Source organism: Ursus arctos, unplaced genomic scaffold (assembly GCF_023065955.2).
Source record: "Ursus arctos isolate Adak ecotype North America unplaced genomic scaffold, UrsArc2.0 scaffold_26, whole genome shotgun sequence".
Classification (NCBI taxonomy): domain Eukaryota; kingdom Metazoa; phylum Chordata; class Mammalia; order Carnivora; family Ursidae; genus Ursus; species Ursus arctos.
The window spans coordinates 13,332,214-13,345,904 of record NW_026622941.1 but is presented as its reverse complement, the minus strand read 5'-3'; the positions used below and the strand labels follow the sequence as shown (position 1 = coordinate 13,345,904).

At 42.7% G+C, this 13,691-nt stretch overlaps 1 protein-coding gene across 1 annotated transcript in view; it reads left to right on the top strand.

The window, feature by feature from the left end:
• The first annotated feature begins 1,995 nt into the window (after positions 1-1,995).
• GRIN2B (glutamate ionotropic receptor NMDA type subunit 2B) overlaps positions 1,996-13,691 on the top strand; it is a 336,771-nt gene continuing 325,075 nt past the window's right edge. Inside the window, exon 1 of the mRNA XM_026502383.2 lies at positions 1,996-2,241. Within this exon, the coding sequence (XP_026358168.2) occupies positions 2,224-2,241 (18 nt within the window). The 5' untranslated portion in view covers positions 1,996-2,223. The remainder of the gene's footprint in view (positions 2,242-13,691) is intronic.

Genomic DNA, 13,691 nt, shown 5'->3' with positions numbered 1-13,691 from the left:
TCTGTGATGAGCTTCACACAACTGCCAGTTCGATTTTCATGTAAGGAGTAAACTTTCATAAGCTGCTGTATCAGTTTCATTTTTAGAGTCAAAATGTATTATTTCATTGACTGTGTGCTCCCCTCTCCTAGTTTTGTAATTCTACCCCAAATAACAGTTCAGTTTGGAAGGCTGCCATGTGGTCAAAACATCAGCTTTTCCTAGCCAGCTTCGGTTGTGTGGGTGAGGGCCTGAGCTGGGACGACCAGGGCACCCTGCGATCTGCCATTCTGGCTAATGAACTGGAGACACAATTTCGATTTCAAATGACCTGCTGAAGCACTTTAGTGCTCTCTGAACCATTGAGGAAAGATTGAATTAGACTCAGTATAGTTGTATAATCTAAGCTTATTTTAGGGTATTCAAATCCAGGGAAAATAGGTAGTGATCATTGCTAATGTGTATGGGGGAGCTTACTCTGTGCCAGACACCTTATATGTTGCCCATATCATCTCTCTTAAACCTTCACCCCAATCCTAACAACCCTATGAAACAGGTACAATTATAATCCTCATTTTCCTGATGCAGAACCTAAGACTTAGGGGCAAAATAACTGGCATAAGTTTACACATTTGGTAATATGTATTTTACAAACGTTCACCTCTATGGCATGTTGTACTTGTGCTAGGTAAGTATTCAGCTACCTAGCCAACTATTCACTGATTCCTCAGTGCAGTGAGTGAGATATAGATTGACTGCTTACTATGGGTCAGGCGCTGTTGGAGGCCCACAGTACAGAATGCAGAGCTTAAACACGGTGCCTCCCTTGCCATGAAGGATCTTGCATTCTAGTGGGTAAGCTACGATAGATACAGAAAGTCAGTTAATTGAATGCTGCATGCTCTGGTTGTGCAATTCATGGAGAGTGTATAGACTCAACCAGCCTACTGCTGCTGTACCATCTAGAACCTTTTCTGGAACAGAACTCAGGAGAAGCTCAGGTAGGTAGGAAGGAAGGAAGGAAGGAAGGATAGATAGATGTACATTGTGTCTCTAAGTCTTGCACCAAGATAGTCATCATTGCAGAAGGTGGAAGCATGAACTTCAGGTACTGAGAGTACAAAGTAGCCTTCTGTAGGAGTTATTTTCTCTTAAGCTTTGTATTTTATCCTAAAATTTTATTTTCAAGTGCTCTTCCTTTCATAGTATTTCAGTGGTTATTTTAATATAAAAATCAATTCCTAAAAATAGATGCTATGGAAGTAAGACTCAAGAACTTGTGCCGTATTTCCCCATGCTTTTATAGGTCTCTGGTGCCCTTAGGGTGGGTATGGGGCCAATTTGTGAAGCATGGGAGAGACCAGTGTATCAGTCAGGATTCGCAGAAGCCACCATGGATATTTTGAATAGGAAGTGGTTTAATACCGGGGATTCGAGGCTCACAAAACTGTTGAAAGGTTGGGGGAGGGGAGGCCAGGGAAAGCCCCATTCAGGAAAAATGTAAGTGTGGGGCCTGCAGTGAACAAGGGGGTGATTCTCAGGAGATGCCTGAGGCACGTGCCAATGCCCAGGTACTTTCCTCCACTTGTCCCCTGAGTGTATGGCTTCTCTTTCTCTTCTGCCTTCCCCATCTTACTGTAGTGCCCCTTCCTGGTGGAGTCTAATCAGAAACCTGGCAGCAAGGGCATTTAGAAAAGGTAGCTTCTAGGCTTTAGAGACCTGGCATGCAAGAGGGAGCTTAGAGATGAGAATGGTGCTGGGGACCAACAAAAAATTCCTGTGCAATTAAAATAAGACATTTTGGCCTAGGATAAAGCAATATCATCTCCTTCCTTGTTTTTCCCTGCTGCAGCTCTATCCCTTTAAACTTTCCCCTTGAGAAGCTACTGTGCCAAGGAATGATGTTTGAATGACAGGCATAACAGAGTTGGGGAAATTTAGTTTTATTGACTTTCCTCCTTTTTTATTTCGCCTTCCTGCTCTTTACCTTCTTGGTTCTCCCACTCCCTTCTTTAAGGGAGGAGGAGGGCTGTTAGTCTCAGGATTGTGTTTGAATTCCTCTGGGGGCCTCTCCAGAGATAAGCTCTTTAGGGGAGGCACAGGGTGAAAAGCTGAATTGATTGAAAGGATTTTGTAGTGTATTTCTCTGTGGGAATGTGATCTTTCTCCTGTGGTGAAGGGAGTTAAATGCTCCAGCCAGTTCATCTGCAACATCACTGATCTCATTTTCAAGATGCTTCTCATATGGACCCAAAGAAAAAGGTCTGTTTTTTCTTAATCCCTGAGCTCCCATTGGCTTTCGGAATTGGGGGAGAGGGGGCTTTCCATTCCTTTTCAAGAAGACTTCTCTTTTTCACCTCCTAACTTTCAAGCAAGATCTTGGTCAGAAGTTTTCTTTGGCTCATTTTGATGCTTCCCTACCTTTTTGCAAATGGATATCACCATTTTTTTTACTCAGATGAATTAGTTTAAGTTGATAGACCATTTTATTTTATTTTTTATTTTTAAAGATTTTATTTTATTTATTTGACAGAGAGAGACAGCCAGCGAGAGAGGGAACACAAGCAGGGGGAGTGGAAGAGGAAGAAGCAGGCTCCTAGCGGAGGAGTCTGATGTGGGGCTCGATCCCACAATGCCGGGATCACGCCCTGAGCCGAAGGCAGACGCTTAACCGCTGTGCCAGCCAGGTGCCCCTGATAGACCATTTTAAAAGATGGTATCACGTGGGTTTTTTGTTTTCTTTTGTTTTGTTTTTGTTTTTGTTTTTGTTTTTGTTTTTGTTATTTTTAGAGTTGTCATTAAACCTGTAAGAAAAAAAAAAGCCATATGGCCTCTAGCTGGCATCTTTCATGTCAGACAAAGACATTATTTCCAAAATGTTGGGACCATTCCATAAAGTATGTGTTAGGGAATGTTAGTTTAGAAAGGAGTTTGAATTTTAGGAAATTTATGAGAGAAACAAATGATTTAATTTATATGGGTAAGTATTTTATTGGGATAGTTGGAATAAAATCTATGAAGAATAGGAGTTTATAATCTTAAACTTGGTTTTATTTGCTTTCCGTATGGGTTGTATATTGGGACTCCTAGAACCCTAAACTGTAAGGTACATTCAGAAGGTCACCAAGTACCAAACTTAGACACTGTGACTCATAAGATTGGAGATAAAGATGGCCAGATCTGCATGTCTATTTTTGGGAAGGTTTGGTTATGTGCATGTGAATACGTTGAAATCAAGCAGGTAAATATAGAGCTTTTGAGTTCTGCATGTGGAAGAAGAGGTGCTTGGCTCATTGTGGGAATTCCCCAGAAGGGGGATTTGGAAGCAGGTGAATCTCTCTTATTAGGTGGAATTAGAAGTCTTTATTCTTTTTAAGAACAAGTGAGGTATTAAGTAAGTAAAATAAATAAAAATAAGTTGGTTGGACTGTCAGTAGTTTTGAGCGGGTGGGAAGATTGAGAAGGATTCTGGAGAAAGAAAGCTGACTTTTAAGGTAGTTGTTCCAAAAGACATCACAGGGAGGGGCTAAGGAATCTTTTTCCAGCTTTATTTTGATAAAGTCATCCATTTTGGAACTACAAATCCTATAGGAAAAGATCCCAACTTCGTAGTGGGTGGTCTGTGAATCAATTATCCGCAGGTTTATTAGTGGAGGGAGCAAGTAATAATCCCTTTTATATACTTTCTTTTTCCTTAATCAGTGTCTCATTGCAGAATGTGAAATGAATAGAAAATGAAAAGGAACTGGGTTGGTCAATCCTGTTTGTGACTGATAATTAGGTGAGGGATCAGAAGCCAGGCATTTTGTGGATATTTTTTCACTCAGTGTGTTCAGATTTCACACCCTCAAACTCCTATTAATGGATAAATGAATGGCGTTTATTAGATTGAATTGAACTAAAATTACTGACTTCCATTTTTCATATGCTTTACCTTATACCATAGTATTTAATCTTCCCAGCAACCTCATGAGGTTAATTACTATTCCCCTTTTACAGATTAGAAAAGTGAGGTCCAGAGAAGTTAAGAGACCTCTCCGTTTTAAATACACAGGAGAAAAAGGGGGACCTGGTCTCAAAAGCTAAATCTGATGGATACCTGATGGCCAGTCTAGTGCTGCCCTTCTTGGTTCCAGTTTCTGGGGACCTGAATTCTATCACTGATATTGCCAGCTGACCACTGTGATGTCTTTATTTGGGAAAATCCACCCAGCAGGTCCAAAAAGCCTGGTGAGGTGACCTAATTTAAAAGAGGATACAAAAAACCCTGCACAAAAAATCTGATGTTTTCTAGCATATAGAATAATAAGAAAGCAAAAAGAAACATTTTTGTATATTCTGGAATTGTCACTTAGAATGAGATATTCTCGCAGAATGAAACATATGTTTTTCATCCAACCATTATAGGCAAGTTTTGAATATATATTCAGCTGTAATATTGCATAGTTTCCTGTGAATATCTAGCTTCCTCCTGAAGTTGGGGGTAAATTTACCTTCTTAAAACTTGGCCTCCTAAATGTGGCTTAGAAGATCAATTTTAAGACTCTAATGGCATGTCAGAAAAATTTCCAGCAAGCCCACATTTGCCTTGGTCATTGCTGTCTCCTTCCTCTTACCCTGCATCATTCTATTGTACTGTACTTTACAGCCGCTTTTAGCTTCCTGACATTACTCTCATTAAATTCATTGTCATGTAGCGTCTCTTCTCTTTTGAAAGTACTGCAACACTTCTCAACATAATCAGTCCACTCTGATGGTCACCAGCTCTCTCAAAACTCATTGGATCATCATCCTATGGTGAGCTGGCTACCTGCAGCAGTGGTTTTAGGGTGTCTCTTCCAAGAAACTGCAAACACCGTTCACATGTATGGTGGATTGCTGGGGCTTGTAAAAGCAGCAACAGCCTTGATTATGTTGGGGAGGAGAAATTTTTCTCTACCCTTCAAGATTCTTCTAGCTGGTTTAAGAATTAAATTGACATGCGACAATGAGATTAAGAGGAGAAAATCAAATTTCATATTGTACATATGGGGAATCCACACAAACATGTGACTTCAAAGACAGTCAGGCAAAATGAGATATGTTTGTCATCCTGAACTAAGGAGAAGCTGGGAGGGGTTTGGGACTTTGAAGGGAAGGGAAGCAATTCACAGGAAGATGAAAAAGAGTGAATGTCTGGTAAACAAATGTTTTCGGGGCCTCAGAAACAATGGGACATACAAAGGAATTTTAACAAGCTGACTTTGTTAAATTCCTTCTTGTCTATCACCCCTAGTTCATTCTATGTTGTAGTTATCTGTGGTGATAGCTCTCTTCTGGAGCAGGTTCTGTTATCTAAATTCCTTTCAAGTAATTAGGTGGACTTCTTCCTGAGCCTTTTGGGCTTTGATTTTAGCTCAAAATAATCTGCATGGCAAAGTAGCACATTTTGGGGCAGCCTGCCCTTAGCCCTACAATTAGTAGGATCATGGGATTTTGTTTGCAGGCCCCAAACAGGCAGGAGCCTTTTTATGATGGGGTGTGACCCGAAGGAACATGATGTTCTTGGACTGGCTGTGTGGATTTGGAAGAGGGCCAAGGGGGCTGGGAAAGACTGAGAAGACTGAGAGGCTCCAGAATGAAATGAGGCCAGTTTTGGGTCTTGCCCCCAGTTTAGAAGGCTCATTTCACCCTCTGTGCTTTTGACTTCCTCCCACATCCTCTTCCTTAAACATAGCTGCCCCATTCCCAACCTTACCTGGCATTTTTCTGTCCATTCTTCAGTCCCAGCTCAAAGGCTACCTCTTGGTAAAGCCTTCCTTGACTTTCCTGTGGCACGTGCTGCTCGGTTCTCTGTGTTCCCAAACAGCTTGTGTGGACAATGTACCTTGTGTGTGGTAATTACTTGTTTATAGATTTGTCTGTAACAGAGCTTGGAGCCCCATTTCATTTGTGCCTTCCTGGCACATAGTAAAGACTAGATAGATATTTATCAAGGGAGCAGATGGGCTTTCTCTCCCATTCCCATTCCTCTTACTTGGGCCAGGGCTTTTTTGTTTTTTTTTGTTTTTGGTTTTGTTTTCTTTTTGTCTAGGGCAAGTGTCTGAGAATAATCCACACAACACATTTAGCACCTTGGAATGAAGGTCATGAAACGATTCGAGGCTCACACATTCCAAACAAGAGGATGAGTCTTCTCTCTCTCAATCTCTTAGGGCCAATCTCAGTTTGGCAAAGATGATAATTTGTGGATGATTTCAAACCTAACAAACTTTCCGATTGAAAGTAAAGGCTAAGTTAATATTCTTTATTGCTTCTTGGAATCTGATCTTGGCAAGAGTAATGTAAAAAAATACTGTGAAGTAATTCTTGTGGAATTTTGACTCTGTGAAATGGAAATGCCAGGGATCTAATTTTCAAAAAGGTCCCCAGAATTTTGCCCCTCATCTTAAGTCAGTGCACAGGTCTTTCCCTGCCGGCCTGAAAGCTCTGCCCTTTGGTGAGATACCCCACAGAGTAATCCTTTGGTGGCAGGGGAAACCCTTAGGGACTGTTAAAAGGATAGTTGCAATTTACATATATTCCCCCAAATGCAGTGAATTGGGGGAAATGTTGATTTTACCTGCATTCTAAAAACAAGTCTAGTTGCCTTGGAATTGAAGGGCATTGGAAATAGCCTTTGAGCGACCTCATTCTCCTGCTCTACACACTGCCCTTGATGGAGGTAGCAGTGGCCAAATAGAGATACCAGCCAGGCGGTTGGAAGGTTCAGATGTCTTGCTCCCCGGAAGAGTGGCTGGAGTTAGCACTTTGGCAAGAACTGGCGGTGGCTCTAAGGCTGTGTTGTCCAATGCAGAATATAGTAGCCACTGGTCATATGTGGCTACTTACATTTGAATTCATTAAAATGAAATGAACTAAAAATTCAGTTTCTCCATTGTTGAGCTGCATCTCAAGTGCTCACTGACCACAGGTGGCTGCTGTGTTGGACACTGCAGCTATAAATTGTCATCATTGCAGAAAGTGCTGTTGGGCAGTGCTGCTCCAAGGAGCTGGAAGCCTATAATGTTACATCTGCAAGATGCCTGACTTTTCCAGAATGGCCAGGAGCAGTCCTGGGGGGTGCAGCTTAAAATAGAGAGGGAGGTCAGTGAATAGTGTTTGTTTGCCTGTGGCCAGGGGTTGGGTGATGTCTTTGGGTGCAACTAGCTGGTCTGAAACAAAGCTAGTGGAGAGAGAGAAGGTGGAGGAGTTAAGACTCAAACTGAAATCTAAGTTATCGTGTGACTAATGCATGCCAGGAGTTAGGCTGGTTGCTTTCACTTTTGTTACCTTACTTCAGCCCCTAAGATAGTGGCTACTTGCTTGCTTTTTACAGATGAGAAAACTGAGACCCAGAGGATCAAGTCATATATAAAAGGCCACACGATAGCAGGGTCTGAGTTGGAACCCACTGCTTCTAACTCTTCTGTTCAGTGCTTTTTCTGGCTTTAGGGTTGGGGAGAGAGGATGGAACGGATGGGCAAAGAATGATTAGTTAAAAAGGGGAGACATTAATTTGAAGAAATCAACCTGTTTGCTCCATCCAGTCCTCCCGTGGAGCCTGGGTAGTGCCCGACCACGTGCTCAGGGTCTGTGGTCAAAGATTGAAGCTATGGTGGATATGTCTTCCATGGGAAGCTTAAAGAATGGACTGAGGATCTGCTGAAGCTAGAGTCAAAGATGAAAACCTAATATTTATTATATAGCAGTTGAGTGTGCCAGATACTGTTCTGAAGTATTTTTGCATAAGTAACTCATTTAATCCATATAACTACTGTACGAGGAAGATACTATTATTATCCCGATTTCGTGGATGAAGAAACTGAGGCTTGGAGAGAGAAAGAATATTGTCCAGGATCACACATGTCCTGACCCTGTGCCCTCAAACACACAGTGTGGGGCAGGAGGCCTAGGTGAGCCTGTTGTTTTCACAGACCTGATAATGCTCTCTGACACCTTAAAGTGGCTTCCTGCAAATCATATCAAATACATAGCTTCCTTTGCAGTATTAATTCCTCACAGTGTCATTCATACATCTTTTCCTTTAATCCCTAAACATATGAAAAGTATTCACTCTCCCCCTCACTTAATGTATCACTCCTTTCCTCCTTCCTTCTTCTCTAACCTGATGGTCTCCCTTCTCTCCTGCTTTTCTCTTTCTCTTATTTCTCTGTGAGTGGCAAGGGACCCCACTTGCTTATTATTCTCTGCATACGGTTGCGGAATCTCACCCCGAGTGAATGTCAGCCAGTGATGGAAGGGCCGTGGCATCAGCTCTGTCTAAATGACACCCCCCCCTCCCACCGCCAAGGGGCCGTCTGCAGCAAGCCCCCTCCCTGTGTCAGGTGCAGTCACTGGAGGGAGAGGTGGGCGGCGGTTCACGTGGGGTCGGGGAGTTCCTGCCCCCTGGTCACCCCCACCCTGGCCCCGCGAGTCTGCATCAGCCTCCTCTCTGCCTGCGGCCCCATTCGCTGTGGCGGGACTTCACTGTCTTGATGGCATGGGCAGTCAAGCCTGCCCTTTCCCAGCTAAAAGCTTTCTTCGTGAGGAGGTGGAAAAAAACCGAGAAGGAGGAGAATGAAAGAGCCCGAAGGGAACGGATACTCGAATACCTTCCCCTGCCCGGCCACAGCCCCTCTATCCACGGCAAGGGAGAGACCCCTCCACTGACCCCTTGGGGACCTGTGTGAAGTCTTCGCCCTCATCCTGTCATTGTGGGGGTGCCTGTGTGTCCCCCTGGCCACGGAAGAGCCTCAGGCCTAGATTAGGAGTCCTGATAAAGGGAGAGAGAAGAGATCATCCTCCCTCCTAGCCATGGAAGGGAAGGACCTTCCAGAAAGCCAGAAGATAGGATTTTGATTTATTGCTTGAGGTGAGCAGGTAGCCAAAAAGAATTGTGTAAAGAGTAATAAATATTGACACAAACTGTACAAAGGTTGTGAGTTGGTTCCTGGTTCCCAGGCTGTGAGGTCAGAGCAGACTTCTGAGATGAATTTGCTTTCCCGGACAGTCGAGGTTCCCTTTCAGCTCACTTCTGGGGCTTCTCCCCTCCCCCACTCCTGCCTCCAACTATTGGTGTTGAGTCTCAGAGTCCAATCCTTGCCCTTGAGGCTGAACCAACTATGTGATCATTCATTCATTCCTTTATTTGAAAATATCATTTTATTCTGCCTTAGGCTCATTATCTCTTTTTTTCTTATAAATTCTGTGCCAACTGCTAGAGATATAAAAATATATGGAGTACCATTGTTTTCTAGAGGAGTTCCTGGTCTCCTTGAGGAGACAGATGAGACTCCGTAAAGGTACTGTAGGGTCTCTTATAAGGGCAGATTGGGGCCTGGAGGAGAAGGGCCAGCCCAGAGCCATGCAGGGGGTTTGGAAATGCCTTTTAAGGGAAGGCGATGCTTGGGCTGGCTAGCTAAGGAGGGAGGGACAGGCTGCCCCAGGCCCCCTTTAGCAGGAGTTAAGGCATGAAAGTGCGAGAAAGCACGACAGATTTGGAAATCTTCAAGTAAAGGGCGGTAGGTTTGGAGTAGATGGGTTCCTGAGGAGTCATGCCATTAGAGGAGAATGAAAATTTATGGAAATGCAAACTGCAAAGATCATTTGATGTCACGGTAAGGGATTACTTCGAACTCTATCCTGAGAGCTGTGGGAATCCACTGAAGAATCTTTAAACAGAGGAGTGACACAGTGAAATTTACATTTTATTAAAAAAAAAAAAATTCCTTGGGAAATGGTGTCCCGGATTGCTCAGAGTGGGGTGATCTGGCGGCAGAGCTCGTGGAGGAGAGGCCTTCCTGGTGACCCTGGCCAGAAATGGTGCAGGTCTGAGCCAGAGTGGCAGGAAGGTGAGGCGGAGGAGGACCGGGGTAAAGGGATTAGCTGGAGGGGGGGGGGGGGCGGGGCTGCACCTTCTCTGGGGCTGGAGAGAAGGGAGACAGAAGGCCGCATGTCACTAGACTAATTGTATCCATGTGTTTGTCCCATTTCATCAACAAGTTCAGTTCATTTTTCATCCTTGCACCTAACACCAAAGCATTATAATGGCATCAACTCTCGAAAGTACTCTCTGGAAGAAATTTGGGAGTGTTTATTTGTGTGTCCTATCAGTTTTGTAAGACTCTAAGCTCTTCGAGGGAGGGCACACAGTGTATTCATCCATCTTTTATGTGTGGCATTCAGCACACCAGGGATACTTAATAAGTCTTTAATAATAATAAGATCTGAGCCCCAGGAGCATTATTATATTTGTCAGTGAAGGAATAAGTAGGTTTGGAAGCAGGTTGGCTAAGTTTAGTTTTATACGAAAAACCTCAATTATTTGAGCTTCGAAACATCTTAAAACCCATTCCTGAAACATAATCTGAATGGCTTCTGCTCTTGGCTTTCTTAGGTAAATATTTTAGTTGGCTTAATTGGGTGATTGTTTCCTAAAATACAGGAGGTGATGTTTCTTTGTTGTTCCGTAATCTCTGCCAATCAATCAACCTGTCTTTAAAAACAGAGTTGTTGTTTTTTTTTTAACCAAGGTGGTTGGTATTTTCTAATTCAGGTCCCTATTCTCTTTTCTGATGTTTATATAAATCAGAATAGCTACCATTAGTTATGTCTTGTTTGCAACACTCTTTTTTCTCTCATGTTCACTTACTTGTCACATTTATCTTTATTACTCCAGGATGTTCCTTCCTACCTTAAGACCCTCTGCCTTTTCTCTCTCTTCCTGAGTCTTTCCAGTCCCTGTCGCGATTTAATAACCAGGAGAACCTTCCGCCATCAGGCCGCGGGATACAATGTATTTTCACAGTGCATCGGTGCTGGGCGCCAGACTGCGCTGGGCCCCTGTCAGTTATGATAAATCCAGTTCATATTTTTCCCGGAGACTTCCATAAGCCTGATCAGAAAGTTCTGGTGGATTTAAGAGCAAGAGTTACTATTTTTGGCCCTCCCCCTACATTTGGGCTGTAGATCACCAGGAGACGCCATAGGTACCTTGTGGCCCTAACCTGAGGGTACTATTATTATTAACCCTTACAATAGGAACATTAGACTTTTGAGCTCCCTGTGTTGAACCCAGGTAGTCCTTATCAAAGATGAGTTCTCATGAGTGGGTGTTGTCATCTTTATCTACTTGGGCTGTTCCACAGCCGGTCTTGGGTTCTCATGTGGACTTCTACACATATACAGAGTAGTAAGTCAACTTTAATGAAGATCTCTGGCTTGGACTCTGGAGCTCCAAAATTCGCCCTTTGTGCCGCCCAGGGATCAATGGCTTTGACCTAGCTTAAAGGAGGTAGAAGGAGAGGCGGAAGTCTCTTTATGCTGCTTTCCTGGAGCCTGTCCACGTTACAGAGTATGAGCCAGGGCCGTTGATACTGAGCACCACGTGTACACATAACCCCGGGGCTCCTTCTCCGGCTCACGGGCTCACGTCGCTGCTCACTGCGCATTTCTAGATTCCATTAAAGTGGTCCTTTTCTTGGAGCTGTCTAGCAGTCTGCTTGCTGTTGTGCTCTTATCAGACCAGTTTGAAGGTCCTGTCTTCAGTTCCAGACAATCAGCGAATACACTGGGGTACATTTTGTGAGACGTCTTGAGGAAGGGGACATGACTTGAAATAAGTCACATGAAAAATGGTAGAAGTAAGAGGTGTTTTTAACTTGTAGGAGAGAAGGGCAGGGCAGGGTGGGAGTTTTTTCCAGTGTGTGAAATGTTGTCATCTGGCAGGGGATTAGAGTTGTTCTGTGTCTCCCCAAGGAGCAGAACTCTGTGCAAGGTAAAGAGAGACATTCAATTCATCATAAGGAAGGACTTCAGAGTGTGATATTTAAGAATCTTCGTGGAGGAATCAAGCTTCTTGAGTTTAAATCCACCATCTGCCAATTACTAGCCATATAAAATGGGGTTAATTTTGAAACCCTTCTAATCTTTAGTTTCCTGATCCGTAAAATGGGGATAATATTAGTATCCGTCTTGCGAAGTGTTGCAGTTATCTGCTGACATCATGGCAGTTAAATGCTCTTTATCCTGATGCACAGTGAGTGCCTGATAGTGCTGGCAATTCTCAATAGGCTGGGCTGTCTCAAAATCGTACATGGGTCTAACAAGTTTCCAGCATTTCCTATGACTGCTGAGCATCATAATTTTTTTTTTCAAATTTGGAACTCTTTTGCATTTTTATGTGTGGTTTTCTTACGTTTTCCTTGGCTGAGGGAAATTGATAGAGAACTACATACATTCCAGAGTAATTTAAATGGCATAGATAGTCCTGTGAAGTTTAGAAAAGTAAAGTATACAGTGTCATGAATTCAGAAGAACTGGAAAGTGGGGTAGAATGGATGAGGATGCCATTTTGATTTGGTGAAAGTTGAATTAAGATTTTTTTTTTTTTAGGGACACCTGGGTGTCTCAGACGCTAAGTGTCTGCCTTCGGCTCAGGTCATGATCCCAAGGTCCTGGGATCGAATCCCACATTGGGCTCCTTGCTCGGTGGGGAGCCTGGTTCTCTCTCTGCCTGTTGCTCCCCCTGCTTCTGCTCTCTCTTTCTGACAAATAAATAAATAAAATCTTAAAAAAGATTTTTTTAAATTAAATGAAGTTTTAAGATTTTAAAATATACTGTACACATTTCCAAGTAAGGCATTCATGGGCAGTAGTAAGTAAAATGCCATTTACTTTAAAAAAAAAAAGATGAATTACTTTTTCCTGAATTTAAGAAACATCGAGATGAGATGATAAAATCTCATTTTTAATTTCTTGAGTTCTTGTTTATGCACTTAAAAAAATCGAAGCATAATATACACACAGTAAAGCGAACCGTGTCAAGTGCACAGTTGGATGGATTTTTAAATATGAATACATCTGTGCAGCCACCCCACAGATAAAGATATAAACCATGTCCAACAAGCCAGAGAGTTCCCTCATGCCCTTTCCAAGTCTACTCAGACTTCCGTCAGCCTTAGGTCAGTTTTACTTGTTCTTGAACTTCATGTAAAGGCAATCCAGCGGCAGGTTATCTTGTGTCGGGTGGCTTTTGCTTCCTATCTTATCTGTAAGATTCTGTCTATTGTTGCATGTAACTAGTTAATGCAAAAAGCTTATTTCTAAATGGCTCTCCATATTACAAATAAATCTTTGGAAGAAATGTGAGGCTGGAAGGAATCTTACACAACTTCATGTCCATGTCCTTTGATTTACAAATGAAGCCTCTGAACTAAAGATATTAAGCAATTTGCATAGATAACTAATGGCCAAGTAACCTGGTACGCTCTATCTTCACAGAGAGAGATCTATTGCAAACATTATTCTCAGTAAGAGTCATGCATATAGTGTCTAAATTATACATAGAAGATGTGAATTATTTAAAATTACAAATTATTATGACACGAATTAATCCTATTCACTGTGGGACTGGCTCTCGGATTGTATACACATTGTGACAACGACGTTTTTAGAACAGTTTATTGTGATTATCCAGACAAGGAAGGCATTGTCATCATGCCCATTCACACAAGTCATAAAGCCCTATAGACAGCAAAACTGGAACTGCTTCTGCTAGAATAAATCCTAAATACACACATTTCCTTCTCCTTCTCTCTCTCTCTCATGTGTAAGCGTGCACATGCACACTCACAAACACACACACTCAAACGCACATAAACCACCTACAACAGACCATGTGAAAAGACCGC